Below are 27204 nucleotides of genomic sequence, written 5' to 3'. Positions count from 1 at the left end.
TTTTATACTTTATTCCCTAAATACATCTAAGAATGAACTACACTCAACCATAGCTTTTGGTACTGTCAAAAATAGAAGGAAAGGTCTTTCTGCTTTTCAATTTAGTTTCTTTCGGGTAGCTGAAGCGCTACACACTTTAAGCTCTGAGGCTTCAAACAAATATCTTCAGAAATTCTACTTTGTTCCTGTGTAAATCAAATCTTAACTGTTCCTTAGCTTTTAGATCTTATGTTCACTCTTCAGGGTTCGAAAATGCTGTCGATAACGCTGTTGCTCTTTATTGATATTTTCTTCGCCATAAAATGTTTCATTTTGTGCACTGCAAGCCTATGATCAAAAGTGATGGTAAAAAGTAGTTCCATCGATTTTTTGCAGCTCTTTTTCGGTCACTTTTTTACTGGTCAAAAACTTTATCCTCGTTGTACATCGTCCGAGCAGGCCCAACCATGAATGATGCATAAAAACCAAAAATAGGAAACATTTTATAAAAGGAATTGCATAAAGTTTTTCGTCTTTCTTTTTCTCTACTAAACAGCGCAGCGTATTAAAGGCGACTGAGAGGGGGGATGGAGTGGGGCTTGGGGCTGAATGGGGCTTGGGGATGGTCTTCTGGCGAAAGGGATGTATCGTTTCAGACGCTGACTGCGACATCGGAGGCAATGAGCTTAAGTTCAATACATTTACTTGAATTTTGCAGCAAAGCGACAAGGACGAAGACGATGTCGTTGACTACTTGGCAGGGCAAGGATGAGCAGTAGAGAGGTGGGGGGGAGGGCAGGCCATAGGAAGCCCGGCAACGTTGCGCCCATTACAGACAGTTTTTGTGGCGAGAAATTTCAAAAAGCTCAAATGTGCGAGGCGATAAGCAAAGCAGCAAAGAGATTGGAATGGAGCTAAAGCAATGGCGATGGCGATGCCAATGGGTTCTGTTCTGCTCTGTTCTGTTCGGAGAGTGTTTGCCGGAGTGTGGGTGGAGCAGAGTGTGGCAGCACTTACATGTAACCAGTCGATGGCGACAACGGCAGCCGCAAATGTTGCAAGGATGTGCCAGCAAGAAGCACACACAAAATTGATGTCTATGTGTGTGTGTGTGTGTGTGTGTGTGTGTGGGGGCAAAGAGGGAAATGTGCCCCCGTTGTGGGGTGGCTGCGGCCTGGGTGGTGGGTTGATTCGCTTGCGCAAGTTTTGGTTTTCCAAAATTTATCGCTTTTAGATAAAACGTTTTGCGTTTTTACGATACGAGCAGCGAACACTTTGCCCAACTATCCAACACCCCCAGCCACGAGCCTGGATGGGTTTGGCCATGAGATGCGATGGCTTGGACAAAGGATGCGGGGGGGCACGAAGCTGTAGCAGTGTCCTCAGCTTCTGGGGGGGGATTATGAAGTAATTTAATTAAAACATTTTGGCCCCGCAAATAAATCCAACATTATTTATTTGTGTATAGCTGGCACCCTAGCTGGTGTGATGATTGGAAGCTTACCCTGAGAATTGCTTGAAATATTCCCTGGCTTTGGCTGCGACCACTTGGCACGACTGTGCTGTAGATGCTCCAGGGCAAACACCAGAACCGCAAAGAGATTGGACCACAGGATGAGCCAGAAGAGGGCCGCCAGCTCGCGCATGGAGAGCACATTGCGGTGAGCGGTGGCCGATTGCTCCTCCTCGGTGTCGGTGAGCCGTGGATCGCCATCGATGCCGTCCAGTGTGCTGTACGATGTGGACGAGATGCGGGCCACACTCTCATCGGTCTCATCCACAGCGCTGACATACTGGCGCGTCCAGTGCTCGAGGAATCCATGGGCATGAGCGTGCTGGATCTGGCCATTGAGCACACCCACCAGATGCGAGTGGCGCCGCACATAGAAGGCCAGCTGCTGCGTGTAGATGCGCTCCCGCACCAGATGCAGCCGCCGACTCATCGGATGCACCTTGCGGAAGTAGCCAAAGTACTCGTAGGGCGTGAGGGTGGCCAGCCGGGCGGAGGAGCCGCTGCTCTGGGCCAGCGACAGAAAGGACTGCAACTCGCTGCCCCTCAGATAGACCAGCTGCTCGGGCCGCAGCTCGGGCAGGCTGTCCAGAATGCGCGCTGCATTCACCTCCATCAGCTGTATGGTGAAGCGCTGGGCGAGCACATCGGCAATTGTCTGCGGAGGATTCCGTTGCGTGTCCTGCCGCAGCAGCTGGTACATGCCCGACTGGTACGCGCCGCGCAGCACCAAGGTGGCGAAGAGCCAAGTGAGCAGCAGCAGGCGGCCGGGCACGCGCCGTGGCACATGCCAGTCGGGCAGATTGCCGCCCATGGTGAGCACCAGCAGCTGATAGTAGGGCTGCTGCGGCAGCTGATGCTTCCAGCGTCGATCGATGGCGAGGAGCAGCAGACAGCCGAGGGCCAGGACCAGGCCAATGGCCTGCCACACCAGCGGATGGAAGGGAAAGGCCAACTTCTCGTAGGCCGAGTAGGCGCTCTGCAGATTCGTCACCAGCATGATGTGGCTCATGAAGTAGTAGGTGGACTGTGAGTAGGGAATCTCGCTGCCAGCGCTGGGCTTGAAGTGGAATCCACCCAACGAGAAGTCCGCATGTTGGCCAAAGATCTGCAAAAGCGGATAAACATTACGACTGAAGGCTGCCAGACTTAAGGCCGAGTACTGACCTCATTGAACACCCAGCCGGACTCATTGAAGGTGGCCAGCACCTCCTCCTTGTTCATCCAGTAGAGGCCCACACTGAAGTTGAGATTCTCGGCCATGAACTGCAGCAGGGCGCCTTCGATGCCGACGAAGCCGTTGCCGCCGCTGATCTCTCGCCGCAGCACCAAGTACGGCATATCCTGCCAGGTGGCGCAGGTCAGGACACAGCCATAGAAGTTGCCCAGCTTGGGGGGAAAGTACTCCGAGCTGGCCCAGCGCCCAGCCGCCAGCTCATAGCGATTCACGATGCTCGCACGGATCACCTGACAGCCGTACACCGCACTGAAGGGAAAGTAGCTGACCATGAGGAGAGAGCCGCCGGGAGGGCGCAGCACCAGGCCCACATTGAGCACGCTGAGGCGCCAGAGCAGCTGCAGGGCCGCTTGCACCTGCTCCTCGTAGGCGTGCGTCGGGCCCGACATGTAGATGAGAGTGTGCGACAGATCCTGGGTGGCACGCAGCTTGCCGTACAGCTGCTGCAGCGCCTGCAGATCGTCGACCAGCAGCAGGACAGCGTGCACATACGGCTTGTACTCCATGGGCAGCTGTGCGGAGATGCGGCGCGGTGGCGTCGACGATGGCAGCTCCTGCAGCACCTCCGTTAGCAGCGCCTCGAGGTGTGGACGCGCAGCCTCAACGCTCACCTGCAGGTGTGTATAGAGGGTGCCTCTGGCCGACATCTCTGAGCCGGTCACCACCCGGGCCAGTGCCGCAGCCAACACGGATTCAGGCGATGCACTGGTGACTGCAATCCAGGCAGACAGCGCCAAACATTGAAGGCACTGAAACTGCATGGCTGCTCCGACCGACGACTGCTTGAGGAGTTTTTTTTTTTCGATTTTTACCTGGACTGCTGCCTGCTGCTGTTGCCCCCGGGGGAAATCTTTGGAATGGCTCGCAATAATCACGAGTTAATCATGTCAAATTATCGAACAAACCCCCGGGGGACTCCCGAGGGGAGTTGTTTGTTCCCCTTCATTACAGATGTATCAAAGATTGGTTTAGGGTGCAAAACGAGTGTCGTTGCCACCATATTTATGGAGTTATTCAGCAGCGAAATCGAAAGTTATTTTAGGCAATTCCTCGGGTCTTTCCCTCGCTGCTGTGGATGAGGTTTGGCCGAGAGTTGCTCGAAACATGCTAAAACCTGTGACGAAAATTCCAAATCTTAGGGCCAGCAGCTTGGGCATTTGCTGTCACAGCTGGCACTGCCACAGTATGCCACATTGCCACAGTCAAGAGTGACTATCAGTAGCATTAAATTCACATTTATTTCAAACAAAACAAAATTTATACCCTGCACTTTACACACTTAAAATTATTATTGTTATTAATTGGTTGTCCTTTTTTTGTTGCTGTCTTTAAAGGTGCCACAAAATGTCACTAAATCCGAATAGTGTTCGGCGTGAGTACCCCAGTCGATGTCTCTTCATGTGAAGCCAACTTATTACGCTCTCCCTTCGATACTTTGCAGACACCAAAGCCAGCCAGCTGCGGGCCTTGAAGATTAACCAATGGGTGAGTTGGAACACTACAAGTAGGGCTGGGGATGGGGTTCTGATTCATTTACGCATAAATCTCACACAGGCAACGAATAATGCGAGCTCAGCGGCGGCAGCTCCTGCTCGATCGCAGATGTCGTTGCCGCGTGGCACTGCAGGGGAGTCCTGTGCCCCAAGCATTGACTCAATGCCCAAGCCAGTATTAGACTCCTCCACGTGCCAGAGTCAGAGCCCTGCCCACGAGCCCAAGACAGATGCAGGCCAGCCAGCAACCAAGAGCAGCCCGGCTGAGCAGCCGTCTCGGAGTCCCGCATGGAAGACGAACCCTGCAAATGTGCGTGCCGTTGAGCGACAATTCAAGATGCTGAAATGCATTCAATCGGAGTTTGTGCAATCACTGGAGCTCCTGGAACCGCACGAGTCCCGGTTGCTGGGCAGCTACAAATTTCTGCCGCTCGTCATCAATGACAGAAGCAAGTGGCTGGTCAAAAAAGACGATTCCATTCTGAGTTTGCGTGAGTTTCGATTGGTAGATTCCGAGGCCAAGCTTCTGAACTTCCCTTCTTTTGTGGTCAGCCACGGAGAGTGTGCAGGATCTGAAGAATCGCTGCCAGGCTGCCATTGAAGCGGGCTTCATGTTGCTCTACGAACAGCTGGAGGGCGTTCAGTTGGCCAAGGATGAGTTCGCGGCGTCCCAGCAGAAGCAGAAGCTTCTGGTCGAGCTGAAATGTTTACTGGTACGGCAAGCACCGACTGAGCTCCGTGTTTCGGCTCAGAGCTCAACGCTCTCTCTCCCTCTGCATCTCATCCACAGAGCCGACAAATGGACACCATCGTGGAGAACATCGATATGGTGTGTGGCGCAACCCTCGGGCAACAGGATGCGTTCAGGCAGCACTTGTACGGCGAGATATACAAGCTGCGTCAGCAAAAGGAGCTCACGGAGGCACAGATCCTACGTATTACCAAGAGCCACAGCGAGCAGATGAATCGCCTGCAGCTGGAGCACGAGGACAAGCTAAAGGCGCAGCAGCAAAGGCTGGAGGAGCAGCAGCAGGAAAAGCTAAAGGAGCCGCAGCAAAGGGTGCAGGAGGCACAACGAGACGAGTACGAGAGTCAGCTGAAAATACTGAATGCATCCCTAAAGAGTAGGAACAGCACCATCGAATCGGTGGTGGCTGAATCGAACAAGCAAATGGCACTGTAAGTGGCAGAGCTACGACCCCCGTTCAACTATGACCCCATTTTGGCTATCCCCAAAACAGCAATGCGCATCTGGAGCAGCTATTGGCGAAGGCGACTGCTGAGCTGCTGGACACACGGAAGGATCTCGAGAATAGCAAGGAGCTCGTCGCGTTACTGGAGCGGGATCTGAAGGAGGAACGCGAATATCCAGCGACTGTCAGGGCAGCCAAACCTCAGCAGCCCAAGGACATGCCGCTGTCTGAGTGCAACATCAGTGTGCAGCAGATGCTCTCCGATCTGGAGCATGTCAAGACGCAGCTGTACAAGTCCCAGGAGGTGGTGGGCGAGCTGAGGGGAAAGTCGAAGAGCGACCAACAGAAGATAGCCAGCTACACCGAAGAAATCAAAAGCTATCGCCGGAAGGCTCGCGAACACCAAGAAGCTTATCGCAAAATTGTCTTGGAAGCAGCGGACAAGGAAGGGCAGTTGAATCAGGTATGTACATCCATGACAAATAAACACTTTTTCCCTTTTGTTTTAACTCCCGTTGCAGATGCGTCTCCAGCTGGACATGAAGGAGCAGCAGCTGGCCTATGGCTATGAGAAAATGATCAAACATGAGCAGCTAATCCGACGCCTGGAGCGGTCCAAAAAAGTTTCCGTAGAGGAAAGTGCACGCATCGCCATGGAAAGGGACAAGGAGCAGGAGGCCAAGCGCGAAGGGCAACTCAAAAATGAAAAACTAACACAGGAGCTGTAAGTACTCCAAGTTCATCGCTCTCCGAATTATATTTTATGTTCCCACAATCCCACTTGCAGTCAGCAATTTGTAGATTTTATTCTCTACAAGGGTAAAGCTCCAGCTGTAATTGAAGGTCTCATTGGTGTGTGCAGCATCTGCAGTTGCATACATCAAAAGAATCTGGATCCAGAGACGCGCAAGGAGATTCAGGTAAAAATTGGAGCATCGCATGGCATCTCCTTCAGCAGATGCTGCGCGGCCAACACAGTCAACAGAAGCAGCAGCAGCACCAGCGAACATGCTTAGCCAGCCTGTACAGAGATTCTAGATTCCGCAAGAGATTAGCCAAGAGCTTTTCCCTGCATAATCCTCGGCAGTATCCACAATTTTCTGCAAACTGAAATCAGAGTTCTCCAGACATTATTCGACACATTCTTAAATAGTCAAAATTTCTGGTTATATAATTGCTTATTTTCCTGTTCTACAATAAATATTCGGCCCACTTGAGTCTAAAGATTTCGTTGCGGATTAAGAGCAGAGCGTCGGCAGCGTCGTATGCAGTGTGCAGCGCAGTCGGCCCACGCACAGCGTAAAAGCTTCGTGTGGCTTCGGCCCCATGCACAGCGAGCAGCTGCAGCAGCAGCGAAACAATTTCGTATGACCGATGCACAGCAAGCAGCCGCAGCGGCAGCGAAACAACATCGTATGGCCGATGCACAGCAAGCAGCCGCAGCGGCAGCGAAACAACATGCACATCTGCTTGGCTGACGCAGCGGCAGAGAAGCAAGAAACGCATTTGACTGCTTCTCTGTTGTGTTTGTGTGTGTGTGTGTGTGCATGCAAATGCACTAAAACATAAGAGTGTCTGCGTGCCAACAGCTGATTTAGAGCTTCTTTCTGCAGTGGGAAAAAAGTAAGCGAATTCTTTTTTGTTTTAATTAATAATTGTTGGGTTTTTGTTTTTATTTTGAAATAGCAAAAGTCTAATCATCAAAATTATCCGTATCATCATCATCATCGAAGTTAAAGTAATCGAGTTCATTGTCATCCTGTTCCTTTCTGCCAGAGGTGTCCATGTCATCATCGTCGTTGTTGTTGTTGCTCAACTCTTGGCTCTCTTTTATATCTATATTCGGTTCTGGGTCTGCTGCTGCCTCCGCTTGATCCTCCTCCTCCTCCTCAAAGAGTCCACGCTCAGCGGCGCCCAGCTCATAAACGGGCCCCTCCTCCGACTCATACTTGGGCTTGGCTTCCTTTACGGCTGCTTTCTTCCTGCCCAGCACCGGTGGCTGGACCTCTACGCGTGTCTGGTTGGTATGGTGACTGAGCATGGTCTTGTACAGATGGGGAAAGCGTCGCTGGAACTCGATTTTGATGCGCAACAGACGCTCCAGCATATCGGGTGTGAGTAGACTTCGCTGCTGCGGCATCTGTGGCATGATGTGCGTATCCCGGCGACGCCGTCCATCGTTATCCTTAAGGTAGGCTGCATAGCTGCCGCCGCCAGTGTACAAGGCATGGTGGGGATCGTAGGCTTTGTGGGTCCAGGGATCATTGGGATGAGAAATTGGCAGCAGGCCCATATACGGCTGCAATATCCCCTCTTTGAAGCTGTATTTGGAGCCCAAAACTGGATCGGACTCCGACTCTGTCTCTGACTCTGACTCTGATTCAGATGCGGTTGATGCTGATGATTGACTGAAGATGGACGATGGACGATAGACGATGGTGTGTGGATGCCATGGAAAATGAAGAAGGGATGCATGAAATGATTAGTGGATTCGAGTGATAAGTGATCTAAGTGGGAAGATGGCTTATATATCTATGGCCGACACCCTGCCGTGCCTAATGTAAGCTATGATTATGGTTAAATTGGTTAGGATTATAATGCTCTTATAATGGAATGCTCTTGCTGATGATTTGTGGCTTCTGCTGCCTGCGACGCACGCGCTTGCGCTTCAAGACGCTGCTGCTCGGGCGCTTGGACTGCACACTGGCGGCTGTCCCTGAGGCAGCGTTCTGCCTTTCGCGCTGCACCTGCAGTTGGAGCAGATCGTTGAGGACGTCCACCAGTTGATCCAGTTTACTGCCACTGATTCTGGCCACATGTCGCGAGCCGCCTGCTGGCTCCGGCACCGGCACCGGCTTCAATCTGGTGGTTAGCTTTGCCTGCCGCGTGGCTCGCTGCCAGCCATTGTCGCTCCGATTGTGTACCCTGCCCCTCCTTTGGCCACTGCTTACAGTGCTGCGGCGACGCACAAACTTTCCCCGCATCGCATATGGACTGGGTGTGGTGGCGACGGCGGCGACACTGGCATCGAAATCATCGTCATCGAGTGCCGCATTCAGAAGCGCCGCCTGCTGCTTGACGCTGACGGAGGAATATGTGGAGGAGCGCTTGGCCTTGTTCTCCGAATCGGACTGCAAGTCGGCATAGGAGGCGTCTTCGGTGGAGCCATTCGGCTCGTAGTTGTCAGCTGCCTTGGGCAGCTCCAGGTCCTGGCCCTCGGCGTACTGGCGCTCGTGGGACTTTGTCAGATATTCGGTGTCGTAGCCACGATTGGCCAGCAGTCGCTGCCAGGTCTTCTCGTCCTCGTACTCCATGTGGGACATGGCCAGATCCGAGGCGGAGGCAGTCACACCATCAAGGCTCTCATCCGTCTTGGCAATGGCATTCGCATGCAACAGTTTGGCAGGAGATTGCCTTGGAGTGGCACTGGTGGCAGTGCTGGCGGTACTGGTGCGGGGGCTAGTGCTGCTGCTGCTGCTGCTGCTGCTGCTGCTGGCTTCTGTGGTGGTTGCCTGTGCACCGCTTGCTGTGGTGCTCTCCGGACTATCCTCCTGCTTCTTCTGTAATTTTGCTACCTTCTTCTCCTGCTCCATCTTTGAGACAGCCAAATTCGTTTTTAGCTTTAAATATTTCTCCGTTAGCTGCGCCAGTTCCGTCTTTAGCTCTGCGATAAAGCTGTGCAGATGGACGAGTTCCTCCTGTGGATCCTCCGTTTGATTCTCAAGTGTTTCGTTTCCTGGATGCGAAGCAGCCACCGCTGAATCCTGTTGCATTTGATCCGCATCCGCATCAGGTGCATCCTTGGCTGCCACACTTTTGGCTGTTGTCTCCGTTGTGCTGGACACCTGTGGCGTGTAGCTCTGCTCTGGCTGATGATGATGGTTGTGGTGGTGATGGGGGTGCTGCTGCTGTAGCTCCTCCTCCTCCTGCTCCTGCTGAACACCTTCGGCATAGTCATCGCCGCCAATCTCCAGCGGCTCTCGACTGGCCCTCTCCAGGGCCTCGCGTATGGATGCGGCATTGTAGCGCATCAGCGCCTCGGCAGGATCCTCATCCGGACTGAGGGTGATCTCCTTCAGCCCCGTCTTGTACTCACGCCGCAGTGCGTTCAGCGAACTCTCATCGATCGTCTCCAGGGTGCCGTATTCGGCATCGCGTCGCTGGCGACCGCTTCGCCGACGACTGATGCTGCGACAGCGACAGCCCTGAATGGCGTCTGCACCGCCAGCACCAGCACCGCTGCATTGGCACCCCCTGCCGCAGCGGCAATGGGAACTGGCACAGCCGCAACCCAAAGATCTCTGAAAGATGGCTAACCTTTTGTGTAGTCGCTGTGTTGGCGTCAATTGTGGGGTCGTCTGGTTACTACTTCGCTGCTGCTCCTGCTCCTGCTGCTGCACTCCGTTGGGATTGCCGGGATTTATTGTCTGAAATGCGTCGCCTGTTTAATGACATGAGGAGGACCACGGAGAGAGAGACCAAACCAAAAGAGAGGCGAATGAATCTTATGAAATGGTTCAAATGGAGGCAACTACGTGTAATCGTGGGTGTGGCGTGGGTGTGTGGGTGCTTTGTGTGGTGGATTTTGGTTTCATTAGATCTCAACTTACCCTCGCCATTGTCTGATGCTGTCGCAGCATCTCGTCGACCTCGTCATTGCCCAGGGCAGCCCGATAGCCGCCGCTCGAGTACCCTCCGCTCGAATGTCCGCCGCTCGAGTACCCTCCGCTCGAATGGCCTCCGCTGGAGTACCCTCCGCTGGAGTAGCCGCCGCTGGAATAGCCGCCGCCTCCGTAAGCATTCGATCCGTAGCCGCCGCCACCGTAGCTGGTGCCATAGCTGGGCTGTGGCCGTGGGTACTGCTGCTGCTGCTGCACGGCATAATAGTTGATCACTGTGGGCGATCCATGGCCATGCTTGGACTTCTTGCGCTTGTCGCCGCCCAGGCCCAGCATATCGACTCCTACAGATGACAAAGTTGGGTCACGCTCACGTTCACGATTACGGAATACGCCAAAGAGATTACCTTTGTGGCGTGCCTGGCCAGGTACCTCCGGCATCTGTGGCTCTGCCTCGCCCAGCATCGCCTCGCCCTCTTCTCCGGCGTCACCTTGGGGCTCCCCCCATTGACGGGCTGAGTCCAGCTGCTGCATTTGCATGGGGTCCATTGTCATTTGTCTTTGCTGCATCATCATCATTGGGTTCTGTTGGATCTTGGCCTCCTGCTTCTCCGCTTCCCACTGTCTCTGCTGCATCATCATTGGGTTCTGTTGGATTTTGGCCTCCTGCTTCTCCGCTTCCCACTGCCTCTGCTGCATCATCATTGGATTCTGTTGGATCTTGGCCTCCTGCTTCTCCGCTTCCCACTGTCTCTGCTGCTGCTGCATTTTGGCCTCGTTTTGCTCAGCCTCCCACTGCCTCTGCTGCTGCTGGATCATCATGGGATTCTGCTGCATTTTGGCTTCATTTTGCTCAGCCTCCCACTGTCTTTGCTGTTGGATCTTTGCATCTTTTTGCTCCGCTTCCCATTGCCTTTGCTGCATTTGCATCATGGGATTCTGTTGCATTTGTGGTGGCTCCATTGCCATCTGGCGCTGCTGCATTATCATGGGCTGCTGCTCCATTCGCATGGGTTCTTGCATCATGATCATCGGTTGCTGCTGCTGCTGTTGCTCCATTCGCTGCTGCATGTGCATCATGGGCTGCTGTTGCATTTGCGCATGCTCCGCCATCATCTGTCGCTGCTGCTGCTGCTGCTGCTCCGCTTCCCATTGCCTCTGCTGCATCATCATGGGATTCTGCTGAATTTTGGCCTCTTTTTGCTCGGCTTCCCATTGCCTCTGCTGCTGCATCATCATGGGCTGCTGTTCCGCCATCATCTGTCTTTGCTGTTGCATTTTGGCTTCGTTTTGCTCCGCTTCCCATTGCCTCTGCTGCTGCTGCATCATCATCATGGGATTCTGCTGCATTTTAGCCTCCTGTTTCTCGGCTTCCCACTGCCTCTGTTGCATTTGAGGCATGGGCTGCTGCTGCATCATCATTGGCTGCTGCTGCATCTGTCGCTCCTGCTGCTGTGGCTTCTCTCCAGTTGCGCGGTAGGCAGCATAGATCTTGTCCTCCTTGTTCTTCTCCGCTGATTGTTGCTCTGTTGCCATGCGATAGGCGTAGGCCATGATCTTGACAATATCCTCCTTGGACATGGACGCATCCGCGGGCATGGTCTGGCGCTTGAAGGCGGCATGATTGGCTCGCGACTTGCGCTGCGCCTCCTTGTGCAACAGACGACGGACGTAGTCGTCGCGCAGCGCCTGCTCAATGTCTGCTCGTGTGATCTTGTGAACGGGAGTGCGACTCAGCGGATAGCTGATCTTGTAGGGGGAGCCGCTGCCGCTGCTGCCGCTGCTGCCGCTGCTGGAGGCGGCGCTCGAGCGCATCTCCTTGGCCACGCGCTCAATCTGCTGCAGCATCTTGAGCTCGGCAATCACCTGTCGCTCGAACGCTCTCAGCTTTGCCTCGACGCGCAGATCCTCAAGCGGCTTGGACTCTCCCTCATCGCCTTGACGGTTCATGGGCATGCGAAACCAGAGCAGTGGCACACGCTCCTTCTCATCCAGATCGTTATCCTGCGAGTAGGCGGCCTCCTCGGGCCTCACACGAATCTCGGATATGTCCGAGGCCTGGCCCTCAGAGCCGGGCGCAGGACTGGCGGGCGGTGCTCCCGGCCACATCTGTCGCAGATTGCTGAAGAAATCCACGCCGCTGGGCATCGGCGGCAGACTCTGTTGAGCCTGACCCAACATTTGGTTCATATCAAAGTTGCTGGGGTTGAGGAACGCGAAGGGATTCGGAGCTGCCACCGGGGCAGCTGGCTCATCGGCTGGCTTGTCTGCTGGCGGGGCGGGCTCTGCTGGTGCTGGCGGCAGAGCGGCGGGCGGCGGTGGAGGTGCGGCACCCAGGATGTTCTCGAAACCGAATTGCGGCATTGTTGGCATCGGTGGCAGCTGCATATTGGTAAGAGCCTGTCCCACATTGGGGGCCATCTGTCCGAGGTTGAAGTTATCCGGATTGAAGTTAGCGGGATTCATCAAGCCTTGGGCAAAGTTTGCGTTGGGCATTTGGGCGAGGAACTGGCCGAACGGGTTCGTTGGTGGTGGTGCATCCTGGCGAGGAACCCGCGTCTTGGCCGTGGGATCATCGGCCAGCACTAGGACTACCTTTGAGGCCGCCGCCGTGGGCTGGAGAGAATCGGGCACGGCGCCGAGGATCGTGGGAGCCGGAAAGAGTGCTCCCCAGCGCAAAAGGCTGCCCAGGGCGGGGAAGAGCATGTAGAAGGCATCTAGGGAGGGCACGCCGCTGCGCAAGGGTGTGATTGGCGGCATCTGGCCAAGGATCTGTACATGGGCGGAGTGTAAACAATCTTCAGTTAGGATCAAACACTCGCATTTGGAATACTCACCGCTTCCTCAGTGGGCATTCGTGGCTTGGTGTCGGCTGTGCCATTGTTGGGGTTCTCCTGCTCGCCAGCATCCCCCGTCGTGACTGTGGCTTGTGGGGCCGTCTCCTGGCCAAGGACCACCAGCGCCAGGCATGGCGCCAGCAACAAAAGGCACTGCAATCTCATTTCGGACAAGTATCGCTCTTGGAATGAAGATCGATCGATATACGCCGGAGCTCGTTCGCCGACTGACTGCTGCAGCTCTCACGACACTGGCCCAAATAGATTTTTTGCACCCACGGCGACCAGTGGGGCGGACCGGCAAACTGTTGACGTTGGCGAATTCGTGCCCCGCCGGTCGGTGGCGGTTTTGCTGCATTTTGCACGCACCGCGCGAACAGAATATCGTTTCCGTATGTGTGTGCCCCCGATCCGTGGCACCTACTCTTCCACAGCAGCAAGCAAAAAACCTTGCTCAAAGTTCCACAGAATCAGCGTAAATGATGCACTGTAAACAATACGTCGCTGTCCAGGGGCGGAGTTGCTCGAACGGGGGTAGTCATCGGAAGGCCTTACCTTAAGTAAGAATTGGAAATTCCTTCAAAATATGATTAATCACTCCATGAGTGCTTACATTTCGAACAGCTCTATTCATAATATATGCTCTACCCTGGGCCCAATGAAGTCCGTCCCTGGCAAGTGGTGGGCAGCGGTGTGCCCTTCATAGCTTCTTGGAGTTTCTTCTGCTCCGAGAAATTCTTGCAGCGTTGCCGCCCCGATCAAAATGTGTGTCACCATTGCGGAGATCAAATGGCTGAGATCAGCTCGTTTCTGCTTTTCTGCTTGTCCAGACAAGAGAAACAAAAGAAAAGATTGTTTTTTTTTGTTCTGGCACAGCAGCAGCGACAGCAGCGGGTGCTGCTGTGGTTTCGTCTGCACTCAGCGGAAAAGACACACACACACATGTACCCGAATAACTGCACCGCAGTCCAGCGACCTTTAGAATCTGACTGCTGATGCACATTTATCATGCCAAGACACAGATAATATTGTGAAATTACTCATGGACAAAACTATGAAAAATCAAAGAAGCACGCTGCATTCCGTTAGTTGAGTACGCGGGGTGGGGGTGATGGTAATGCCGTTATTTAGAGATGATCAGAGCATCGATCTATCGGCTCATCAGCAGTGCAAGCGTTTTCCAGTACTGACCATTAGAAACGGGAAGTGTGCTGTTTGCCAGCACTGACCGAAGCTTAGCTGTAAGTAACTGTATATAAAAATGTAAACAAAGGTATTTAAATTCCAATTAAAATGCATTTAAAAGTGCCAGCGTAGTAGGTGGTGGTGAAGATTCATCCGATGGACCCACACATGTTGTAAAAACATATAGTTTGAGTAAATAATATACATTTAATGCTAATTTATAATGCATTTGCAGATGCCAGCGATATTGGAGGGAGGCGGCCAACACGCAACATTACAGTAACGACTCTCGTTAAACGAAACATGCAACAGCAGGAAAAACACAAAATGCCATCCAAACAGACGACAGTTGCAAAGGAGCCACCGGGGAATCATGTTGCCGTTCGCCGTACACAATGTGAGCCTCGTCTACGCCATTGTGTGGGCCATTGACCATTACTATGGGCAGTCGACAAGCACGGCCCTGGCCCTCGTGCAGTTTGCCACAAGCGCTGGCAGTCGGGGTTATCACAACGATCTGATTGACGCGACCTTGGACCGAGCCTCGGGTGCGGGTAAAATTCAGTTTCTCCTCGAGGATGAGCGCATGGACATGACGGAAAACCTCGACGAACTGCCACCGCCCAGCGGGGTGACGGGGCGACCGAGTGCCATCTGGTTTTTGGACAGCCTGCGTGCCTACATCCGACTGGAGCGCTATCTCCTGCAGCCAGGCAGCGCCTACAAGCGCAACGGCTACTTCATCATCGTCTACACGGGCAGGGAGGCGCAACCGCTGGAAACGATCAAGATCATGTTCCGGCGACTACTCAACATCTACGTGCTCAACGTGAATGTGTTCCTGACGCGACGCGGCATTGTCCAAATGTACACCTACTATCCGTACGGACCGCATCGCTGCCAGTCGTCGCTGCCCGTGTACTATGGCTCCTTCCAGGGCGTGCCCTCCACTGCGGAGTTTGGACTCAGGCGGAAGCTGTTTCCCAGCAAACTGACGAACATGCATGGCTGCGAACTGATCGCAGTGACCTTCGAGCATCGGCCCTATGTGCGCATCGATGACGATGCCAATTCGCCCAACGGTCGCCGTCTGCACGGCATCGAGGGAATGATCTTCAACTCACTGGCGGAGCGCATGAATTTCACCATCAACCTGGTGGAGCGTCAGGACAAAGATCGTGGCCAAATAATGCCCAACGGCAGCGTCACGGGCATACTCCAAATGGTAAAGAAATCTGCACTTTCCCTTGACTTTAAAACGATAATTTTGAATGCTTTTTGCAGATCTTAGAGGGCGAGGCCAACATCACTTTCGTGTGCTTCATGTACAGCAAGGAACGTTCCGATGTGATGCTGCCGAGCATTTCCTATACGAACTTTCCCATTGTGCTGGTCATACCGGGCGGCGGGACAATGAAGCCGCTGGAGCGGCTCATGAAACCATTTCGCTACATCATCTGGTCCTGCCTGATTGTGAGTTTGCTGATCGGTCTCAGCCTGATTGCCGTGCTGCAGCTGCTGCCGGTGCCGGCGGTGCGGGAGCTGGTGCTGGGGAGAAGCAATCGATTGCCGTGTCTGGGCCTGTGGTACAGCCTCCTCGGCGGTTTGGCGCTGCACACGCCGCGGCGTAACTTTTCACGCTATCTGCTGGTCATGTGGCTGCTCGAGACGCTGGTGCTGCGTGCCGCCTACACGGGCCAGCTGTATTTGATCCTGCAGGACGCTCAGGTGCGCACGCCGCTGCAGTCGATGGCGGAGGTGGTGGCCAAGGGCTATGCGTTCTACATGCTGCCAGCGCTGAGGGGCGTCTTCCGCGACTCGCTGCTCAGCTCAAACATTCGCGTGGTACGGAGCCACGAGGCGTCGCTGCTGCGACTGCGCGACGAGGATGATCCGGGCATAGCCGTGCCGCTGCTGCTGCCCACCGTCTATGAGTTTGACTATCTATCCGGCCCGACCAGGCGACATCTGACCGTGCTGCCCGATGCCCTGATGACTGCCCCACTGACGCTCTACATGCGGCCGCACTCGTACCTAAAGCGTCGCATCGATCGCCTGCTCATGGCCATGATGTCGTCGGGCATTATCTACCGCTATCGCCGCATGTATCTCGATCGCATCGAGCGCATGGCCAAGCGGCGCAGCGCGGAGCCCCAGCCCCTCACCATTGTGCAGCTGAGTGGCATCTTCTTCTGCCTGATGGTTCTCCAGCTGCTCGCTGGCATGGTCTTTGTCCTGGAGCGTCTGGCACTGAGGCATTCCCGTTTCCGCCGCGCCCTGGATGTGGCCAATCGTTATGTAGCTTAAGCTTTGCACGATTATGTATTAAAATAAGAGAAAATGCTTCGCTACAATCTTTCCATTATCAAAGCCAATCGACGCCAGCGTGGCCGCCGGCTGAGCAGCTCCAGGCCGAACACACAAATGCCCACAGCCAAGGCGCCGCACAGGCAGTTCAGGGCGGCCACAATGAAGCCCATGGACTCGGCAAAGCCCGTCCGCACATCCACAGCCGAGGCCAGAAGCCTGCCCCTGTGCGCACCCTTGCCATCCGTTGTGGTCGGCAGGTTGGCCCAGGCCAGGCGCTGCGAGTGATGCTGGAAGAGGCCAAAGCTGCGCATTTGGAACAGCAAATGATTGACAATGTCCAGGAAGTAGGAGTCGCGCGGAAAGTACATGCACAGCATATTGTCGAGGATCTTCTCGGCGAGTATGACAAAGCGCTGGCGCCGCTCCTTGTGCTGCGTGAGGTGGTAGGCGAGGAAGGTGACGCTGGTGAAGGCGCCCGTGAGCGGTGGCTCCTCGAGCAGTGCATCGAATATGTCCACCGGCTGGCCGGGCCTGACCTGTATGAGCCCGTCGAATGCCTGCACCTTCAGCGCCATGCGGTGTGTGGCATGATCCGTGATGACGCCAAACCCTGCGCCCACCATCTGCTCAAAGGTGTGCGGCAAGGGCTTGGTCGGTGCATTGTGCAGAAAGTTAAACACGGAACCCTCGTAGCAGGCGCGCACCACGAAGCTCCAGAGCAGCCAACCGGCCACCACGGGAGCGGGCAGGCGGCAGTAACGCCCCAGGCCACGATGCACCAGGGCCAGGCCGCCCAGCAGCAGCCAAGTGTAGCGCTCGAAGGGGAACAGCATTATCTCGTAGTTGCTGTACCTGCCGCGCGCTTTCAGGACAATCACGTAGGCAATCTGGCTGTACGGCCACGTGGCGGTGAGGTGTGCCTGTCGTTCCGGCGTGCAGGCGGCCGAGCCCAATGTGAGATTTGCCCGACGATCGAGGAGCATGCGATAGGCGCCCGTCATGGTGCCATTTAGGTAGCTGGAGCCACCAACCAGCTCGGGCGGCTCGTTGGGCAACAGCTGAATGGTAAAGTTCATTCTGCTGGCCATTATCCTCAGCAGCATTCCGTCGAGGCCTTCGACTTGATCCACGCCCCGAGGCTGCTCCCAGTGTAGGTGCATGTACGGCGCTATTGGCCACACAATCACGCTCAGCGGACAGCCGTGCATGTTGCCCAGTCGATAGGGGAACATCTCGCGTAGACGCCACTCCCGTTGGGGCAGCTCCACGGGCTCGGTGCTGGCACAGCTGCCGGCTGTGTATGGCAGAAAGGCGAATGCCTGCAGCGTCGATCTCTCCATGTGGGCCAGCAGCAGCAGCACATTCAAGTTGTACAAACGATGCAGAAAGTGGCCAAATATCTGGGACATGCTGCTCCGCTGCACACTCACCTCCGGCTGCGATGTGAGCCACACAATCAGGTACATGCCCTTGATCTCCAAGGCAGAACAGGCAGCTCTGCGAATGGATTATGATTACTCCCATGTTTGGTCTTCGATTTTACAACTCACATTGCCTGCTCAGGACTCTGGACAAAGAGCAGCTGCAGTCGCACACGGACACTCTGCTCGGGGCTGAGCTGCGAGGCCAACACCACGGGCACCAGCTCCTCACGACTCAGGCTGTAGTCCAGCACACAGCGCACCAATCGCGCCTCCTTCTCGTCCAGATGCTCATAGTCCGTGCTGATGAAAGCACTCAGATTGTGGGCGGCACAAGTGTTCACGCGGATGCGATGCAGCGCTTCGGTAAGCTTCCTCACCAACGGCAGATGCGGCGACTCTTCGACAGGCCAAGCAGCAACCTGCACCTGGAGCAGTGCCAGGATGTGGAGCACATGAAACCCAGCACTCGACAGCTCCATGTCGCTGGCCAAACTGTTTGACATTTTTGCACCATCGAAGCGGTTTTTAGGTTTCCACTTGCAATTTCGCAATCGATTGTGGGCCGCAGGGAGTGCTGAAAGTTCCCAGTGGAATCTTTTTCAATCAATTGCTAAAATATATTTTTGCAGGTACAGTGCGTTTCGGTACAGCCATAGCACAACAATAGAAACTATTCTTGAAAGCTTTATGGAATATTTTTGGACAGCCTCAACTTTGTGGATCATTGCCACCTGCATTCTTAAGAATTCGGTCCTCAAATTTGAGGATGATCATGCTCAGGCTGCTCAGAGCCACTAGTGTCATTGAATGGGTTTACTTACTGGTTACACGAATGACCTTTACGTGGTTTAATTGCTGTTTTTAATGCTGCAAAATTGCGATTTGTGCAAATTGGAATTTTGTGTCAGCGCCTACTAGTGTCGATAAGTTATCGATGTATCGATGGTGCGTGTTCTTCTCTCACTAACGATAATAGCCTTTTCCCTATCGCATACAATGGGCTAATTAGCGCCAAAAACAAACAAATAATTATGGGAAAAGATTGCCAAGTTTTGGTGCATTTTCGCATAGAACTTTCGAAAAAATGAACTCCTGCCCACTAGCTGTCATTGTGGTTGACTTTACTGTCAATAGGCTTGAGAAGTCCTCACTTATTTCTCATAATGTTTCCTACATCCGAGATGAGCACAGCTCCCAGCAGTAAGCAGCTTAAAAATAAGTAAATTTAAATTTTTTTAAATAATTTGAGAAAAAAAAAAGTTTATTCGTTTGTGTGTTTAATCTATAGGAAAATGTCGGCACTTAACATTGACGGCGTGTGCTCAGTTTTGAGCATGCTGCAAGGCTACTTGCCGTTCTCATGTTGCTCTGAGCAACCCAAAGAGGACTCTATTGAAGAGAACATATTCTTCGATTCTGCTGTCGTTGACCCAGCTGCCGTGGTAGTTGAAGACATTTCGAAAAGCAAGCCTGCTGCTGCAGAGTGCAAGAATCTTGCCAGCCCCGACAAGAAGTCTGCCACATTGAAGAAGCAGCCGAATGCAGCCGATTATTGGTTTGACATAGGCCGCCGCTCCCATGCCACCTACGTGTTCAATGGGGAATACTCACCCGACTCCACTTTTGAGATGGACTTGGCCACCCTAGAGGAGGAGTGGATCAAGTTTATGATGCGTAATGTCGAGCCGGAACCTCCTATGATCGTGGCACCCCTTCAAGAATACGAATTGGTTGCCGAAGTGCAATTTATTCGCTTCACACTCGATGGCATTTTGTGGCTGACTGATGAAGATTCTTCCGATGAAGAAGAGGATGATAAGTCTCGTTGTAGAAGCATTTCTTGTTAATATATTTTAATAATTGTTGAGATTGTGCAGGGGTTCAGTTTTCTTTTTCGATAGCCTTTCGCTTATGGCACATTTGTACAGAGCCAGCATGAATTATCGATTGTGAGGCGCACTGTATGCCCTCCCTAGCGATTGATAAGCCATAGAAGCCGTGACTGTGACCTGTAATGCATTAACAAATCTGTGTTCATCACTTAAACTAATTGCTGCGCGTACACATGGGTGGGGGGAGTCCACGAGCCCAACCCCACCATGGCTGTGGGGCATGTGCGTGACAGGTTTCGGTGTCAGTATTATGCATGAGGCGCATAACCATAAATTAACACCATCAACGCGCGACACACACGGACGTACAGGTTGTGCCATGCCTCAGACAGCAGAGGGCGAAGGTTTTGTTGTGGCCCAGCCCCTCCCACACCCACGCTCCCACCCCCAGCAGTCAGTGTCAGGCGACATGCAAACGGCATGTGTCGGCCCGTAAGAGGTTTACAAATCGCCGGACACCGCAGTGGGTTGGGTTGGAGACTCCTACAAGAACAGGCGTTGCAGTTGCACCAATCGTTGGGATAGCAGCTCCAGCAGGAAGATGAACAAACTCAGCAGATGACCGAGCATCACGAGCAGAAACATTGCATAGAGCTCGACGAGGCCGAGCTGCTTGAAGGCCTGCTCGTTGCGCAGATAGCTCTCGAAGAGCTCCCAGCGTGCCCAAATGGAGATGAGGCCGACGGAGCGCATCCACATAATCTCATCGTTGAGGTGATCGATGAGGAAGGAGTGCTTGCTGAGGTACATTGTCATCTGCATGCTCACAATGTCCTCGGCAATGATCTCAAAGTGATCTGCCTCCACGGGCTGGCCCGTGCGCTGGCCCAGCCGCTGCGCCCGCTCCGCACTCAGGCGATTGAAGTGGATGTACATGTCCAGCGCGGAGGCAGAGACATGGCGACTCTTCTGCGGATTGGCTGCGAGATACTCGAGGGCCGCTCCCTCCTCGACGTCGGCGAGTATGCGGAAGGTCATGTGCTGTACGCTGGGTATCTCGGAGAGCACCTCGTGCACCACGGGCGTGACGACCACCGTGTAGTTCTGCTGCACCAGCGCATCGATGGACTGCGGCCATCTGTTCAGCTGGTGGGTGCGAATCAGATGGTAGAGCAGTCCCTGGTACACCGTGCGAATGATGAGCGTGTAGAGCATCAGCAGCAGGCAGTAGAGGCGTCCGGTGTGCGAGCGTGGCGCCACCAGCAGCGGCATGCCCACAAATATCAGCTCCAGATTCAACCAAAGCCTCGACTCGGGCCGCGTCTCGCGCAACAGCCGCTCAATGGCCAGCTGCAGCAGCGCCGACAGAGCCAGCACTCCTCCAATGGCCAGCCATATCTGCAGGCGGTACGGATAGAAGAGAATGTCCAGCGAGCTCAGCTCAAAGCTAGAGTCCAGGATGCCGAAAACCTCGCGTGTCTGATAGTAATTGTGCGTGGAGGTGGCCATCAAGCTGCGGTCCACCGTCTGCCGTATGCCGCCCAGCGTGAGATCCGCCTCGTGGCGTCGCAGCTGCAGAAATATCGATTACAAATCTATCATCCCGATTAACGGGAAGACTCACCAGCTCGAGGGCTTCGTCGCGAACATTCTTGGCCTGAAGCTGGCGCACGGCAATGGAGAAATTCATTCTCTCGGCGAGGGTGAGTAGCAGGCGACCCTCGTAGCCACCGCTGACGCTGCTCTCCGAGCGAATCTCAACAAATGGCGGCACATTCCACAGGGCACAGCGCAGGGGGCAGCCAAAGAGATTTCGCAGCTTGCGGGGAAAGATCTCCGGCTCGAGGAGCGTGCTGCCATTGTAGCGATTGATGAGACGCGGCGACATGTCCGCACAGCTGCGCTCACTGAACGGATAATAGCTGTAGATGAGCACATCCCCGTTGGACTTTTGCACTTGGACGCTACAGTGGATGAGATGATAGCGCCAGCAGTACTCAAAGATCTGTCGCATCTCCTGCTGCAGCAGATGGTCGCGTGCCTGCAGGAAAATGAAGTAATGCTCATTGTAGTTGTACTCCCGCGCATAGTACTCCATTCGTATCTCGGAGAAGGCCGCAAATGAGTCCGTAAATATCACATTGAAGTGCCGACGTCCCGCCACCGGCCGCCAGGGCACACCCTGCTCCACCTTGACAATCTGCAGCGGTGCAAGGCCCCAGTTGCGGAAGAGAGTGCTCATCATTTCGTTGTAGAAATTGCACGTATGCTCGCTGCGGCAGCACAGGATGAGCACCAGCGAGGGCGTCACACTGAGTATATGATGATGGACAATGTGCAGCAGGGCGCGTGCGACAAATTCGTTTATTTGATTCTCCTGCTCGCCGGACAGATCGCAGTACGAGCTGAGCAGACCGGTTATGTTCATCCTCCGATTGCCACACGAATGACCCAACACACACGAACGGGGGCCACAAGCCCAGCAACTCGCTTTGTGTTTAACTTTCCGTTTAATTGCAGAGAAAAAAGAGGATGAAACAGGGCAAAACTTTGACCCATGATTAATGGTCACAGGCACGTGGCAGAGGCTAATTTCCACGCAACGTCCAGCGCTGGAGCAGCAGTTCGATGGCAAAGACCAGGCCACAAATGGTGTACAACAGTGCCAGCAGCTTGTAGACGCCAGACAGCTGGGAGTTGCTGATGTAACGACGCCGCTCCTGAGCCAATGGCACATCCTGCTGCCGGCGGTGAGCCACGAAGGCGGCACGTCGCCAGGCGTGTATGAATCCCGTGTCATCCAGTCGCCTTATGGCCTCGTTCAGCTTCTCGTACATATACGAATGCTTCGGCATGTAGAGGCCGGCATATTCCACATTCACTGGCTGACCCACCACATGGTAGCTGTCCGGTTGGCTGCTGGAGCGCAGATGTGCCAGCGCGACGTCCATGCTGGCTATGGCGAAGATTTTGGCGCCTTCAGCGTGTTGCAGCGTGTCCAGCACCTCCTGATCGTAGGGCGTGTGCAGGCCCGAGAAGCTCTCCGTGCGGCGTGCCACCAGCGGCATCGCGTGCAGCATTCGCAGCGTATTGGCGGTGCACACGCCATGGAAATTCTCCGCCAGCAACTGCTCCAGGGAGCTGGGCAGCGTCGCAAACAGCTGCATGCGGATCAGATGGAAGAGCAGCGACTGGTAGCAGATCCTCAGCGGTATCACGGCATACAGCCAGTGGGCCAGCACCAGTCTGGGCAGCCAAGCGCGTGGCAGGCGCGTCAGCGTCTGACCCAACAGCAGCTCCAGCGCTGGCAGTGCAGCTCTCCGAATGGCCATCTGCAGGGCCAGGCAGCCGAGCAGCATCAGCCACACGGACCACTCGAACGGGAACGTGAGCAGCGCCAGCGAGCCAAAGCGATAGCTCTCCCGCTGCAGCACGGCCACCAGTGGCGCCGAGTAGTAGGACATTCCAGTGGTCAGCAGCTGGTTCCGCCGCGCCGTCTTACGAAAGTAACCAAGACTCAGATTGGCACGCCGCTGGAGCAGCTGCAGCAGACAGAGAAGCTACAGTGAAGGTTAATTCAGGACTGAACTTAACTCACCCACTCCATGGGTCCCTCGCTGGTGCCATTGGCCAGGCGATAGAGCTCCGGCTGGACGAGCGTCAGATTGATCAGCTCCACTGTAAAGTTGAGCAAGCGGGCCAGATGCTCCACCAGCTGAATCTCGAAGCCGCTGGCACGCAGCCCACCATCCGCGTCGTTCCAGGCGAGCTCCACGAATGGCGGCTGGTGCCAGGTGAGCACCGAAATGGGGCAGCCATGCAGCTGAGCGAGCTTATCGGGAAACATTGTCGCATTGACCATGCGCTGGCCATCAAAGTGATTCACCAGCACCGGCTGTGCCGCCTGGCAGTGCTCCGAGGTGTACGGATAGTAGCTATAAACGAGCACATCCACCTCGGCTGTCTGTATCATCACGTTGCAGTGCAGCCAATAATGCGCCAGGCAATGGTCCAGTATCAGTCGCAGCTCCAGTGGTATCAGATGATCGCGCGTCTGCAGAAAGATGAAGTAATATTCCGGATCATCAAAGTCCGCGTTGTCCTCGGTAATGTTTGTGTTGCTGCAAAGAATGGAAAATGCAATACAAGTCCAGCCGCTGCAGCAGTGCACTCACAGCAGCCCCTCGTAGGAGTCCACCAGCAGCAGATTGAAACGCTTCCTGCCAGGCACACGCACCCGCAACCGCTCAATGTCCGTGCTGAAGCGCAGCAGCTGGACAGCTGCCACGCGCCACGAATAGACCAGCGTGTTCATGACATACTCAAACCAACGGGCGGTGCCCTTGTCCCTCGTCGAAATGGTCACGACCAACGTGGCACTCAGCTGCGCCAGCACATTCTCAATGACATACCGCAGCGCTTGGGCCACATACACATTCGCCTCCTCCACCTGCAGATCGATGCGGGAACGCTCCACATAGCTGCTGTAGATCGCGCTGCTGCTGCTGCTGCTGCTGCTGCTGCTGGTGTTCATGTTGCGACGTCAAACCTCCTTCTGGGTCTGAGGCTTGGCCTCAGCATGAACTTGGGGCACTGACCTGCCAGATGCCGTCTTAGATCTTAATCTTATGTTCAGCTAATTAAAAGCAAATATCCAATTGATTCGTGGCTATGGGAAAACACACACAGAAATATTCTAATTGTGGGTTTCACTTCGCTTTGTGGACACTCTTTCTGGTTTTTATTTGAGGTTATGAGGTTTTCATGGCTTGAGGCAACTGTACTTTATATTGTGACGCCATGCTTGGATCCTTTTGATGGTTATTATTGTTCAATATCATTCCATGTGTGGAAAAGTCTTGATATTTCGCGAGTCAATTATTTATTTAACTTTTTGGCAAAACACTCGCTCTGTCCAGGCAACACACGCTCGTTGTGGCATCCCACTCGCTGCTACATTCAGCGTGTGGAAATTAAAGACACCAAGCAATGGGTGTTCCAGAGCCATTTAATAACGCCAAGGAGCTGTAGACTCATGAATTCATTGACTGACGCGACATGGGACTCACTCGCTACGATAAACTGAGGGTACAGAACAGAGCCTGGTGCAGAAGAGCGATATGTCTGATCTTATGGAGCGTATCTTAGGCTACGAGCGGCAGATCTGCGCCTTAAAAGGGTCAATCATGGACATCAGAAACATCAATAAAGGAACTGGAATACATTTCAGAGTGAAAGCATTCAGAATCTGGCTGAGTCTTTCTTGTCTTAAGCTTATCATCATAATATCCAAAGTTCTCCTGAAACTAATTGACTTTTGCCAGCTAATTTAAGCCGAAGGTTCAGTGAGGGTTTCCTCCAGCAGAACCTTCGAACCCACCACCTTTAACGATGGCATATCGGCACATCCTTAGCCTACTTTGGTATATTTTTAGGCAATTGTTTGAGCGTCGTGCATGACCTCACAATGGAGTTAGTTTTTGTTTGACTTTGGTCGACCATCGTCCAGCGGCGACCACTAATGAGAGTCAAACATGAGGAAATGCGTTGGAGCAGCAGCTGGCAGGTGGCCGCTGGAAGAGCTGGGCTAGCATGGGTTTAGTAAGCAGCACGGCGGAGCGACATGAACATAACCAGCCTGCTCCAGTTTGAATCGATGAAGTACAGCGGTGCCCAGACGCAGGCGGCGGCCATCAATCAGTTTGTGGCGAGCGCATTGCGCGTGTTCATCGAGGACTTCTACCAGAGCCTCGCCCCTGCCTTCATTGTGATCCTCTCCTGCCGTCGGCCCAGTCCGCTCAACTTCTATCGCAACATCATGCAGCTGCTGTACGAGAGCGTGGACACAATGATCATACAGCTGGTGCATCACAATCACAATCAGAGTCGGCAGCGCATCGAGGGGCCACGTACGCACAATCTGCTGCTGGTTGACTCGCTGGACGCACTGCTGTAGGTTCAAGTCCACGTGCAAGAGCGGTAATCCTCTGTTCATTCTGTGCTCTTTTCTGTTGCAGGGACATTGAGATCCACACGTACACGGCACAGTCCGATGCCAGCGAGTATTATTTTATATTCCTACAGCAGCGGGATGCCCTGATACCGCAGGACATGCTGGGCGTGTTCGAGTACTGCTGGCGGCATCAGCTCATCAACTGCAACGTGATGACACAGAGCTCTGGCGGCCAGGTGCTGCTCCACACGTACTTTCCGTATGCGGCGCATCGCCAGTGCGGCGACACAATGCCCACGGAGTTCAATCGATTTGCGGCTGGCGCGTGGCAGCATCGCGATTACTTCCCCGCGAAGCTGCGCAATCTGCAGCAGTGCCCGCTGGTGGTGCTCGCCCGGCGTGTCCAGCCGTTCTTCGATGTGGATGGGCGGCAGCAGCTGCGTGGCCTGGAGGGTCGACTGCTCCATGAGCTGGCCAAGCGGATGAACTTCAGCATACGCTTCCGGGGACTGCAGGAGCAGCAGGAGAGTCACACCACCTGGACGGAGCAGCAGCTGTTGCAGCAGTTGGTGAGTGATCAGCCCCAGCAGCTGCCTTCTGCCTTCTCCTTTTACTTTGCCTCCTCCTTTAGATGCAGGATCGTATCGCCCATTTGGCCATTGGTTATGTGCGCAAGCGGATCCAGTATGCTGCCAATCTGACGGCCGTGTTTCCGCATTACTCGAACAAGCTGGTCAGCTGCCTGCTGCTGAACTCCCACAATCTGACCAGCCTGGAGATCTGGTTCTTTCCCTTCCAGACCATTGCCTGGCTCTTCCTGCTGGGCAGTCTGCTCGGCTTCTTTGGCATTCTGCTGCTGGTGTGCTGGCGCGTCGGAGATCGAGTCTCCCTCCTGCTGGCAGTCTACGGTGCTGCCTTGGGCGTGCCCGTGGCCCCGCTGGAGCAGGCCTCCCTGCAGTTGCTCTTCGGCAGTTGGCTCTGCTTCACGCTGATCGTGCGGGCCATGTACTCGGCGTTGCTCTATCTGATCCTGCGCTACCATGTGCACCAGGCGCTGCCGCGCAGCCTCATGGAGCTGGTGGAGCGCGGCTATACGGCTGTGATGAGTCGCATCACCCTGCAGGATCTGCGCGTGGTGTCCAGCCTGCAGCAATTTGTCAGCCTGCGATCCGTGATTGTGGCGTCCGAACTGGACGATGAGATACTGCGTCAGCTGGATCAGTGCTCGGAGGGCGCATTGGCGGGCACACATCCTCACTTCTTTGGACTCCTCGCGCAGGACGCGCTGCTCCACCTCACGCAGCGTGGCCACAAGGCGGGCGCCTACTACATTGTGCCGCAGTACGTGCTGGAGCAGCAGTTGGCCATCTATCTGCCGAAGCACTCGCATCTGGTGGTGCAGTTCGACCACCTGGTCATGTCCATTCGCGCCGTCGGCCTCATGCACTACTGGGCCGGCCAATTGGCCAGCGAGCAATATTTTCGCAGCACTTTCCTGTACCGCGAGAAGAGCATCAGGCAGCCGGATCTCTGGGGCATTTATGCCATTGCCGCTGCCCTATACTTTTGCTCACTGATTGTTTTCTTTTGGGAGCTCATGTCGGTCAGGTGGGGACACACTCCAAGCTGAAG

General features: G+C 54.4%; 9 protein-coding genes across 14 annotated transcripts; 4 read left to right on the top strand and 5 right to left on the bottom strand.

The window, feature by feature from the left end:
- Window positions 1–1433: 1433 nt before the first annotated feature.
- LOC117903232 lies at window positions 1434–3487 on the bottom strand. Its single transcript, XM_034815132.1, has 2 exons — window positions 2657–3487; window positions 1434–2597 (listed from the first exon to the last, which is right to left on the bottom strand). Exons 1-2 carry the CDS (start codon window positions 3485–3487, stop codon window positions 1434–1436), a joined length of 1995 nt encoding a protein of 664 aa, XP_034671023.1.
- Window positions 3488–3952: 465 nt separating this feature from the next.
- On the top strand, window positions 3953–6600 carry LOC117891858 (WD repeat-containing protein 87-like). The gene is made up of 7 exons (XM_034797620.1): window positions 3953–4098; window positions 4168–4710; window positions 4772–4932; window positions 5010–5398; window positions 5461–5875; window positions 5934–6136; window positions 6200–6600. The coding sequence occupies exons 1-7, from the start codon at window positions 4071–4073 to the stop codon at window positions 6426–6428; spliced, it is 1968 nt and encodes a 655-aa protein (XP_034653511.1). The 5' UTR covers window positions 3953–4070; the 3' UTR covers window positions 6429–6600.
- A 447-nt stretch (window positions 6601–7047) lies between these two features.
- On the bottom strand, window positions 7048–13120 carry LOC117903809 (defective chorion-1 protein, FC125 isoform). Of its 4 annotated transcripts, XM_034816247.1 has the most exons (6): window positions 12869–13119; window positions 11358–12803; window positions 10439–10793; window positions 10023–10375; window positions 9730–9839; window positions 7048–7820 (listed from the first exon to the last, which is right to left on the bottom strand). In XM_034816247.1, the coding sequence occupies exons 1-6, from the start codon at window positions 13031–13033 to the stop codon at window positions 7106–7108; spliced, it is 3144 nt and encodes a 1047-aa protein (XP_034672138.1). In that variant the 5' UTR covers window positions 13034–13119; the 3' UTR covers window positions 7048–7105. The 4 variants fall into 4 exon arrangements, 3 of the variants coding, with proteins under 3 accessions (XP_034672138.1, XP_034672136.1, XP_034672137.1); XM_034816245.1 differs by having other exon boundaries at window positions 10439–12803; XM_034816246.1 differs by having other exon boundaries at window positions 10023–10372; window positions 10439–12803.
- A 717-nt stretch (window positions 13121–13837) lies between these two features.
- LOC117903812 lies at window positions 13838–16360 on the top strand. The gene is made up of 3 exons (XM_034816249.1): window positions 13838–14141; window positions 14289–15278; window positions 15338–16360. Exons 2-3 carry the CDS (start codon window positions 14427–14429, stop codon window positions 16358–16360), a joined length of 1875 nt encoding a protein of 624 aa, XP_034672140.1. The 5' UTR covers window positions 13838–14141; window positions 14289–14426.
- Window positions 16361–16396: 36 nt separating this feature from the next.
- Window positions 16397–18759, bottom strand: LOC117903813. 3 transcript variants are annotated; one of them, XM_034816251.1, is made up of 3 exons: window positions 18609–18759; window positions 17914–18361; window positions 16397–17860 (listed from the first exon to the last, which is right to left on the bottom strand). In XM_034816251.1, the coding sequence occupies exons 2-3, from the start codon at window positions 18288–18290 to the stop codon at window positions 16402–16404; spliced, it is 1836 nt and encodes a 611-aa protein (XP_034672142.1). In that variant the 5' UTR covers window positions 18291–18361; window positions 18609–18759; the 3' UTR covers window positions 16397–16401. The 3 variants fall into 3 exon arrangements, with proteins under 3 accessions (XP_034672142.1, XP_034672143.1, XP_034672144.1); XM_034816252.1 differs by having other exon boundaries at window positions 17914–18381; window positions 18609–18735; XM_034816253.1 differs by having other exon boundaries at window positions 17914–18397; window positions 18609–18700.
- Window positions 18760–18960: 201 nt separating this feature from the next.
- Window positions 18961–19717, top strand: LOC117903815. Its single transcript, XM_034816255.1, has 2 exons — window positions 18961–19006; window positions 19076–19717. The coding sequence occupies exons 1-2, from the start codon at window positions 18969–18971 to the stop codon at window positions 19632–19634; spliced, it is 597 nt and encodes a 198-aa protein (XP_034672146.1). The 5' UTR covers window positions 18961–18968; the 3' UTR covers window positions 19635–19717.
- On the bottom strand, window positions 19637–22062 carry LOC117903816. The gene is made up of 2 exons (XM_034816256.1): window positions 21244–22062; window positions 19637–21191 (listed from the first exon to the last, which is right to left on the bottom strand). Exons 1-2 carry the CDS (start codon window positions 22045–22047, stop codon window positions 20163–20165), a joined length of 1833 nt encoding a protein of 610 aa, XP_034672147.1. The 5' UTR covers window positions 22048–22062; the 3' UTR covers window positions 19637–20162.
- A 105-nt stretch (window positions 22063–22167) lies between these two features.
- Window positions 22168–24153, bottom strand: LOC117903231. The gene is made up of 3 exons (XM_034815131.1): window positions 23795–24153; window positions 23218–23740; window positions 22168–23161 (listed from the first exon to the last, which is right to left on the bottom strand). The coding sequence occupies exons 1-3, from the start codon at window positions 24151–24153 to the stop codon at window positions 22208–22210; spliced, it is 1836 nt and encodes a 611-aa protein (XP_034671022.1). The 3' UTR covers window positions 22168–22207.
- A 706-nt stretch (window positions 24154–24859) lies between these two features.
- On the top strand, window positions 24860–27204 carry LOC117903817. The gene is made up of 3 exons (XM_034816257.1): window positions 24860–25571; window positions 25637–26141; window positions 26204–27204. Exons 1-3 carry the CDS (start codon window positions 25243–25245, stop codon window positions 27200–27202), a joined length of 1833 nt encoding a protein of 610 aa, XP_034672148.1. The 5' UTR covers window positions 24860–25242; the 3' UTR covers window positions 27203–27204.

Source organism: Drosophila subobscura, chromosome A (assembly GCF_008121235.1).
Source record: "Drosophila subobscura isolate 14011-0131.10 chromosome A, UCBerk_Dsub_1.0, whole genome shotgun sequence".
Lineage (NCBI taxonomy): Eukaryota > Metazoa > Arthropoda > Insecta > Diptera > Drosophilidae > Drosophila > Drosophila subobscura.
Note: the sequence above shows the minus strand (reverse complement) of the source record. Positions and strands in the feature narration are given on the sequence as shown.

Coding starts and splice junctions, on each gene's coding strand:
- LOC117903232 (XM_034815132.1), bottom strand. CDS start 3,487: ATGCAGTTTCAGTGCCTTCAATGTTTGGCGCTGTCTGCCTGGATTGCA. Junction 2,598..2,656: donor CCGGCTGGGTGTTCAATGAG/GTCAGTACTCGG, acceptor CCGCTTTTGCAG/ATCTTTGGCCAACATGCGGA.
- LOC117891858 (XM_034797620.1), top strand. CDS start 4,071: ATGTCACTAAATCCGAATAGTGTTCGGC. Junction 4,933..5,009: donor TCGAGCTGAAATGTTTACTG/GTACGGCAAGCA, acceptor TCTCATCCACAG/AGCCGACAAATGGACACCAT. Junction 5,876..5,933: donor AGGAAGGGCAGTTGAATCAG/GTATGTACATCC, acceptor CTCCCGTTGCAG/ATGCGTCTCCAGCTGGACAT.
- LOC117903809 (XM_034816245.1), bottom strand. CDS start 13,033: ATGAGATTGCAGTGCCTTTTGTTGCTGGCGCCATGCCTGGCGCTGGTG. Junction 12,804..12,868: donor GAATGCCCACTGAGGAAGCG/GTGAGTATTCCA, acceptor GCCCATGTACAG/ATCCTTGGCCAGATGCCGCC. Junction 10,376..10,438: donor TGGCCAGGCACGCCACAAAG/GTAATCTCTTTG, acceptor TGTCATCTGTAG/GAGTCGATATGCTGGGCCTG.
- LOC117903812 (XM_034816249.1), top strand. CDS start 14,427: ATGTTGCCGTTCGCCGTACACAATGTGAGCCTCGTCTACGCCATTGTG. Junction 15,279..15,337: donor TCACGGGCATACTCCAAATG/GTAAAGAAATCT, acceptor TGCTTTTTGCAG/ATCTTAGAGGGCGAGGCCAA.
- LOC117903813 (XM_034816251.1), bottom strand. CDS start 18,290: ATGTCAAACAGTTTGGCCAGCGACATGGAGCTGTCGAGTGCTGGGTTT. Junction 17,861..17,913: donor CAGAGTCCTGAGCAGGCAAT/GTGAGTTGTAAA, acceptor ATCCATTCGCAG/AGCTGCCTGTTCTGCCTTGG.
- LOC117903815 (XM_034816255.1), top strand. CDS start 18,969: ATGAGCACAGCTCCCAGCAGTAAGCAGCTTAAAAATAA. Junction 19,007..19,075: donor AGTAAGCAGCTTAAAAATAA/GTAAATTTAAAT, acceptor TTTAATCTATAG/GAAAATGTCGGCACTTAACA.
- LOC117903816 (XM_034816256.1), bottom strand. CDS start 22,047: ATGAACATAACCGGTCTGCTCAGCTCGTACTGCGATCTGTCCGGCGAG. Junction 21,192..21,243: donor GCGACGAAGCCCTCGAGCTG/GTGAGTCTTCCC, acceptor ATATTTCTGCAG/CTGCGACGCCACGAGGCGGA.
- LOC117903231 (XM_034815131.1), bottom strand. CDS start 24,153: ATGAACACCAGCAGCAGCAGCAGCAGCAGCAGCAGCAGCGCGATCTAC. Junction 23,741..23,794: donor GACTCCTACGAGGGGCTGCT/GTGAGTGCACTG, acceptor CATTCTTTGCAG/CAACACAAACATTACCGAGG. Junction 23,162..23,217: donor GCGAGGGACCCATGGAGTGG/GTGAGTTAAGTT, acceptor TGTCTGCTGCAG/CTGCTCCAGCGGCGTGCCAA.
- LOC117903817 (XM_034816257.1), top strand. CDS start 25,243: ATGAACATAACCAGCCTGCTCCAGTTTGAATCGATGAAGTACAGCGGT. Junction 25,572..25,636: donor GACTCGCTGGACGCACTGCT/GTAGGTTCAAGT, acceptor TTTCTGTTGCAG/GGACATTGAGATCCACACGT. Junction 26,142..26,203: donor AGCAGCTGTTGCAGCAGTTG/GTGAGTGATCAG, acceptor CTCCTCCTTTAG/ATGCAGGATCGTATCGCCCA.